The 8240-nt window shown below is 36.8% G+C and overlaps 1 protein-coding gene across 2 annotated transcripts in view; it reads left to right on the top strand.

Annotated features, from left to right (window-relative positions):
* Positions 1-19: 19 nt before the first annotated feature.
* Positions 20-8240, top strand: part of stk40 (serine/threonine kinase 40) — a 37295-nt gene continuing 29074 nt past the window's right edge. Inside the window, exons 1-2 of one of the 2 annotated variants that reach the window (XM_021466957.3) lie at positions 20-72; positions 322-444. In XM_021466957.3, coding sequence (XP_021322632.1) covers positions 370-444 — 75 coding nt within the window. In that variant the 5' untranslated portion in view covers positions 20-72; positions 322-369. Of the gene's footprint in view, positions 73-321; positions 445-3046; positions 3260-8240 lie in introns of those variants that run through there. The other variant, XM_068214172.2, reaches the window with a different exon arrangement.

Genomic DNA, 8240 nt, shown 5'->3' with positions numbered 1-8240 from the left:
TTCCTAACGGTTATTCCAGGAACAAGACATTTGTGAATCAGACAGACTGTGAATTCCAGACGTTACAGTAAGGTATGTCCTTGTGATATCGTCCTGTATGTTTCCAATTCCTCTGCTTCTCTTTATCAGACATGGGCACTGTAGTAAACTATGATTCACATGTTTCCACCCCACACACCGTGGGCTGGCCAATGTTTAGCCACAGGCTTATAAAAGTGTTTCATGTGGTTTAAGGCAAAGGCCATGCTGAGTCAAGACAGGAAGACGGCAGAGCCTTAAATCAGTTACTGCCCTTTAAAACTCTCTCTGTTTGACATGCAGCGCTGCACCAGCCCACTGAATTGAAACTTGCTCTTGTGGGCGAAGCCGATGTGTTTTGGGGGAGCTAAAATTGGATACGATCTCAAGAGTCTTGCGAAAAGCCTAGGAGGCTTGCTGTTAGAGGTAGATCATTATTTATCTCTTGGTTTACCCTTTAGCCTTTGGTGTAATCCGCGTGTCATGTTTACTTCATCTGGTAGTGATCCTAGAGACCATTTCCACTCTTGTTATGTGCAGTTTCTTAAAGTAATGGGATTTCTGCATGTAAACTAATTAATAGACTTTTTGAAATGTATGCCTAATTAGTAACATCTGATCAGCTGTGCGTTAATGCAAATATCTACTTAGCCAAACACGTGACAGTAACAGGAAACATGGTCAAATATACCTTGTTAACTCACAAATAAATAATTTACTCACTATTTACTCACCCTCAAGTGGTTCCAAATCTTTCGAGTTTCTTCTGTTGAACACAAAATAAGATATTTCGAAGAATGTTGTAACCTTTAACCATTGATTTCTATAATAGGAAAACAACTATGGAGGTTTTCCAGTTTTCAACATTCTGCTAAATATCTTCTTTTGTGTTGAACAGAAGAAAGAAGCTCAAACTGGTGCGTGAAAAGTAAAAGGTGAATAAATGATGACAGAATTTTTAACTATACCTTTAATATCAGAGGAGAATGGCCACAGTAATTTATAGAACTACTCATTAATACTAAAGATTGCAAAAGAGAACATCTGAATACAAAATATGAACAAAAGACTCTATAGTGTTACTCCAGTCAAAAATGAACAACCAACATGAGGATACAGTTAATAAGATTGGAAAAAGGTGACCTGCTCCGATGAGTCTTGATTAACTCACTTGGTTAACTCAAGTGGCCTCCACAGTCACCAGTTTTCAGTATATTAGATCACCTTTGGGATGTGCTGGAACAAAACATCTGCATCGTGGATGTGCAGCTGACAAATCAGAGGCAGCTGTGAGAAAATCTCAGGAATGTTTACAGCACTTTGCTGACTTCGTGCCACAAAGATTTGAGGCTGGTCAAGCGTCGTATGAGTAAGGTGTACCTAATAAAGTGGCCAGTGGGTATACACAATTATACCTCGGCTCAGTTGAATGCTTGATTCTGATTGACTAATGTGAGGCTGATGTAATCATTTCCATATAACTGCACAGCTAATATTTACGGGCATATCTTGACAGCATTACAAGGTGATTTCTGTTATTTCCAACCCACAACTGTCAAAAACAAAAAAACAAAAGGCTTTAGGTAATGTGTCAGAAACTAGTACTACTGCTACTGCTACTGCTAGACAGGAGCTGTTTGGGGACAAAAACCGGACAAATGCCTTGAAATACAACATCTGAAGTGTCTTTAGGTGTGGTGGTTTAATCAGAATTACTGACTCTTATTAGAAAATAAGGTAACTCGTTTTTTTTTCTTCTTCTAATATTCTGGTAACATTTTAACCAGGGTGCAAATTACAGGGGGGGTTGACCCCCTAATTAATGCTTGACCTGAATGACGTCAAAACAAGAAGTATGAAGGGTCAGCCCTTTAATACTGGGAAATTGTTTGCTCAGATCTATGTTTTAAATAATAATATTAGTAATTAAATTGATAGATAATATAAATACACATTTGATCAGTACCTCTATAATGGTTCGTACCACTGTGCAAAATATTAATTAAACAGCTTAAAACCGCAGATGTAGACCACACAGATAGACATTGTAAGTGTTCAAAAGACTCAAACAGGAGTTTGTTTCTACATACAGCCTAAAAGTTAAGTCAAATTAGATGCATAGTTTGTAAAATTTGACCTATAGCTAATCCAGGGGTGCCCAAACTCAGTCCTGGAGGGCAGGTGTTCTGACATTTTATCCTACCCATCTGATTATGCTACCAACACTATTTCAATGGTTCTGTTTTGGCATAGGGATTAGGTAAGTTAGGGCCATATAACAGCTTCATATCACACTACTTCACATTAAAATTTACAGTGGTAGTAAAATCTGATGGGTAGCATGTTGCATCATCAAAATGTGCTACCTACTTTTTGAATGGGACACTCTGACACCGGTATCCTGCAGATTTTAGCTCCAACTTGCCTCAAGACATCTGCACGGACGTTTATAGAAAGTCTAGTAAGAGCTTGATTAGCTAACCCAGGTGTGTCTGATTGGGGTTGGAGCAAAACTAAGCAGGACAGGCGCGGCCCTCCAGGACCAAGTTTGAGTACCCTTGAGCTAATCGGAGGATAAGCAGAATACAAACATCCCTCACATCACCGAAAAGTTAAATACGTTTTTATTTATAAATTTGGTGTAATTTAAATACATTTGATTTACTGAAGCGTGTATTACACAGATTTTCTTCATGCACATTTTTCTTAAAGTACTCCAATTGCTAGTACTGCCTCATTAGAGTCTGTTACTACGTCTTGTGCTCGTCGATTGATTTCTATCGTAAATAAATAACGTTACTGTTATTAATCTGTTCCACCAAACTGTACATTTCTCACATCATGACTGGAGTTGAATGCAGTACTACTCTCCGCCGCTCATTTACATAGCGCGTACGTTTATCATTCATTCCAGACCAAGCGAAGAATGCCAAATCTCAAGAATGCACGTAAGGGGGCGGGAACGCCAAAGGACGCTGTCTATTGGCCGCGGCCCTCCGTCACTCACAGCATGTGCGTCATTTCCGTTGTCAGGTGGTGCTGCTATGGAAAGATGTGATCAGTTGTCCTAAGAAGGCTTTTCCCTCAAAACCCCTGTCGGTAATCGTGAAATTTCTCCAGTTCGCTTGAAACGAACCGCTTCGTGGTGGAGTATAAATGTCGGTGCAACCCTGCTGAACACTTGATCGGCCAGAAATGAGTGGGAATTAGTGTACGACAGAGGATTCCCTCGGCGGTTTTGGTAAGTTGTTAAATGGCCCGTCGGTCGGCTGAGGAGATTTTCGCAGTCCGTTAAAGGGACACGGTGAACTCTGTGGCTTTGTGGTGTTTTAATATCATCTTAAACTTCGGGTAAACACGCATTTGCATTGATTTAACAACAGGCTATTTGATTACATAGTAAAAGAGACTGTATAAGCAAGAACACAGTGGAAAATAAGCAAGTTTTTCTTGCATATGCTGAGACGAGTCGAACATTTTCGGCGTACTAATAAATGCACGAGCTTTGTTTCCGTACACACATGCTCATTTAAGTCGTTTACACTTGTGACTATTGTTCTTGTTTTGGTTAACGTTAGCTGCTTGACAGCATTCGTCATCGTACGCCGCGTACTCTTCTTGATCACATTGGAGTGCTCGTGTCTCTATTCCCTCCGCTGTCGATTAACTATAAACGGAAGCATTAGTCACTTGTTTTTACACACCACTAATCTTTAGCAATCCAAATATTATACAAAACGTGTGCAAAAACGAGCATCCGATATGCTTGCATCAAGCTGCCAGCCGGTGCCCGGAGGTTGCCAGGTTCTCAAGTTTGCATGCAGTGACAGCTAGTATATTTAGATCTAATAAAATATTAAAACGATCTGCAACACTGTGCATCAGAGCGTTTAAATCATGCAAGGCTGATATTTCGCTTCTCTGGAGACATAATGCCATGAGATGACCACACTTTATCCATTCAAGCTGATGCAGTGCAGAATGGGTTATACTTAATGATAAAGCATCATCATCATCAGTTTCGTCATCTGGGTGATGCTATTAAATGATTGGTTTACCCAGAAAAAGGAAGATTTTGCGATATTTCATGCACTTACTAGTATGATTTTTTTTTCATTTTCACCTAAAAGGAGAAGTAAAAAAGAGGCACTGACGTCCTTGCTCAGCATTTACTTTCATCATGTTTCTTTTTTCCCATGCTGTAAAATTGAGTGCTGCATAATACCAGGGTCTATTGTTGTGATCGACAGAGTGATGTCATAACATTATATGAAGTAAAGCAAACAGATGACTATAATAATAACTTTATTTTACTAGGAAAGACACATTGAGATGAAAAAAATTCAAATTTACAAGAGCGTCCTGGTCAAGATTAGGCAGTATACAGGTCACATGGGTCTAACAGACAACAAACAAAAACAGTTAACAGGAATCACACATTGACAAACTAGTCAACACATCTACAAGTCTGTGCTTCAAGTTCTTAATCATTTATACATTTATAATCATTTATACTTTTTCTTTATATATATATATATAATTTAGTTAAATCAATTCTTTAAGCTGCATATTTGTTTGTAGATTACTGCATGCAAAAGGTGCTGCGTATTTAAAAGCCTTTTTTCCCCATCTCAGTCTGCACTTTAGGAACAGGCAGTAAATAAAATCCTGTGACCGAAGGCCATAGCTAAGGACAGTTTTTTTTTTTTTTTTTTTTTTGCAAATGTAATTCTGGAAATATGATTGGAGTAAACCCAATATAGATTTGTAAACAAAGATAAGCCAATGCTTGAGGCTGTGGATGGCTGATTATAGCTCTTATTTTACTGATGTCATCTTTGTATGCATGAGCATTGACAAGAGTATTATAACTGCATGCATGTTTGGCATGACCTAAAATCATCGCATATGGTTTAACACCATCCATGAAGTCTATCGGGTTGCAGGTCAGCTCATCAGTGCACATGCGCAGGGTCACACGCCATGGTGCTTTTAAAATGTCAGATCTCCAATAATGCATGTCAAAAGGGTGGATTAGAAAGCAATCGCGTCTCTCACCCCCGTCTGTCACATCGTCAACAGTCTGGGTCCAGAAAGACAAAAAGCTGTAAATGTGTGAAATGATCTGCGATAACAGCCAACTGTACCCCCTCCCACGTCCTTGAGACAAGCTGTGTGATCTGTTGCAGAAATGCATTCGAATGTCTGTTTCATTCAAGATTACAATACAACCGAGCTTAAACATGAATCACAACTGTCTGCCGAAGCTCTGAATTTCAAATTTGGACGCTTGTCAAAGATGAAAAGAGGGTTTTACACATCAAAAGAAGCAAGAGTGGAATTGTCATTCAGTGCAACACTAGTTTATTCACCAAAACACATTATCAGACATATTTAGAACAATAATAATTTGATGGGGTGCTAAAAGAATCACAGTGCGGCACAAAAATACTAATTATTTGTCATTTTTCGACCTTTTTACTTGAACTCAGTTTTTTAAATTACAGATTTTTTCTTATTTTAAATAGTGTAAATATTTGTAATTTGATCATCTTTTATATATTTCAGATCAAAATGAGTGTAATGAAGTACAATTAATGCATTTTTTACATGTGTATCAATGGTTTTAAACATCAAAAGAAGCTAGAGTGTAATTTATTACATTCTTGTAATTTAAGAGTGCAATATTGTCATGCATTTTTACAATGATAAACCTTTGATGGGATATTAAAAGGATCACACTGCAGCACAAAAAAATACTAAAAATTTGCCATTTTCGATCATTTATATTTTTTACCTCGGTTTTTAAACTACAGATTTTTTTTAGATTAGTGTAAAATTTTGTAATACGAGTTAGACTTTTATATATTTCAGATCAGAATCTGTATAATAAAGTACAATTAATGTAATTTTTACTTGTATTTTGATGGTTTCTCACATCAAATACTTGTTTTAATTGGTCTTTCTATATTCATGAAGTATCTTTTTGTGAATTTAATTGAATGCACACTTCAAAATCAGTGTTATTTACGTTGACAATAAATTCTATCATAATTTTCTGACTGTTTCTACCGATGAAAATGAGACAAACTAAATAAATTAAGTGATAATGACGACAAATATAAAAAAAAATATGCTGACATTTTCGTTGACTAATTAAAATTGATTTTTAAAATTATTTTTAGAAAACCTCCATTCAGAATTAATCTTGGTGTGTGATTCAGAACACATTTGAAAAGTAACTGGTAGACGTGAGTGATTATCATTTGGATTGATTGCCGACACATAATTTTACATATTATTTATGATATAATTAAACAATGCGTTTGTAATTTTTGGTCTTCAATAGAAAAGCTATATTGCATATTTTGTTTTATTTAATTTGAAGTTAGAATTTTATATAAAGAAATGTATACAATATTTAATTGAATTACACTTAAATTAAACCAAAAATATTTTAGTCAACTAAATCTAGAGTCGACTAAACTACACTAAAACTAGACTAAAACAGGATGGGAAGACTAAAATATGACTAAAACTAAACAGGGACTTTAGTCAGAAGTCTAAAACTAAATTCAAATTTGCTGTCAAAATTAAAACTGCACAAAATAGGACATCTCATCTTTGAGTCATGTCTTTTTTATTTATTTTCATGTGTTTGCTATTAGAGCATGTTTATTGTTGGTTTCCATCACTGGGACTGCATGCCCAGTCTCTGTATTGTCCTCTAATTTAAATAGAGTTGAGATTGATTTTGAAGAGCCCAGGGGTGCAGAACTGTCCATGATGCTAAATGCGCTCCCCCACCCTTTTGGTTTGCATCGTGATATGATGTCTGGAGGCTGCGTGTGTCACCCTACCATTGGTGTCGAAGAGCAGCATTTCATATTTCTGACAAACTGCTACCAGTGCAAACCCCAGGGCCTGTGTGAATCACACTGTATCTGTCCGTAGCATCACTTGCCTTTCTGAAAAGCCACAGAAACAGATTATACAAGAACCGTTGCTCAACAAAACAGCAAGGCTTTTTCCTCTGAAATAAACAAGTCCTTATTCTGAATGTTTGCCTGTAAATAATGCACTTGATGTGAAATTCTAGCATCAAAGGTCTTTGTTACGAAACGGTCAGTACGAGAATCTTGTAATATGCAGATTACGCCACAGAGATTTGCAGATAAACCCGTGCAGATTAAGGAACGGAAGGATTACAAATAGCGAAAGGCAGAAAAGCATGAAACGCAGTTCAAAATGATGTTGTCAGTTTGAGCACTTTCGGTGCTCAATGTTTGCCTTTCTCAAACAGATAGTGGTCAGTGGTGCCATTTGTGTGTGAATGGACTTCCATTGTCCGTCGCATCAACCGTTCACACCTGCTGCTAATCTTTGCTCATGCAAATGCGTACCGACCTGATGGGTTGTCATTCATGCCGGGACAGAGCTGTTAATGGCACCTGACTGTTTCGAGGTGTCTGGGAGGGGTTTACTTTTGCTAAATCTCCTTCCCCCACCTGTTATTTGCCCTCTTTAACTAGCACCTTGTTGTTGGTGTACAGAAAAGCCTCATCGGATTGGCTTATGCCCCTCAAGGCAGGAATGTCGACGGGTGTCTTATGGCTGCATTGTTTGAATGTTTAACGTTTTGTTTTTAGTCGAGAAGTTACATCAGCATGGATGCATGTCTTCAGTGTAAATTACTTCCCTTCATTGTTTTGGCTTTTTAAGAATCAGCTCTCAAAAAATGAAAGTTTTTGTAATCCAGCCAGAAATGGGAAGAAAGTCAAACTATTTTTCAAACTCAAAACATGATGAAGATGTTTATGTTTACATAAGATTTCTTCTCGGACGCACAAGATTCACACTTGAAGATTCGCTTAATGGAAAACATTTGACTAAAATGTCAATATTGCAACAAAAACCTAACTGTTAAGCACATACTTTTGGAGTAGCCTATTTTTATTGTTATCAAAGCGATTTATATCTGGAGAGACTTTAAATGAAATATTTTTAAACTTGAATCCTTCCAAATGCAATTTTTATAAATTTTTGGAAAAATATTTTATTATTATTATTATTATTATTATTATGTGTTTCATCTTGTGTATTATTTGATGCTGTATATGACTTTTAATTGTTGAAATATTTTAATAATTGTACACTACCTGACAAAAGTCTTGTCATTGATCCCAGTTGTAAGAGTAACAAATAATAACTGCGAGATGAGT

Source organism: Danio rerio, chromosome 16 (assembly GCF_049306965.1).
Source record: "Danio rerio strain Tuebingen ecotype United States chromosome 16, GRCz12tu, whole genome shotgun sequence".
Taxonomy (NCBI): Eukaryota; Metazoa; Chordata; class Actinopteri; order Cypriniformes; family Danionidae; genus Danio; species Danio rerio.
Note: the sequence above shows the minus strand (reverse complement) of the source record. Positions and strands in the feature narration are given on the sequence as shown.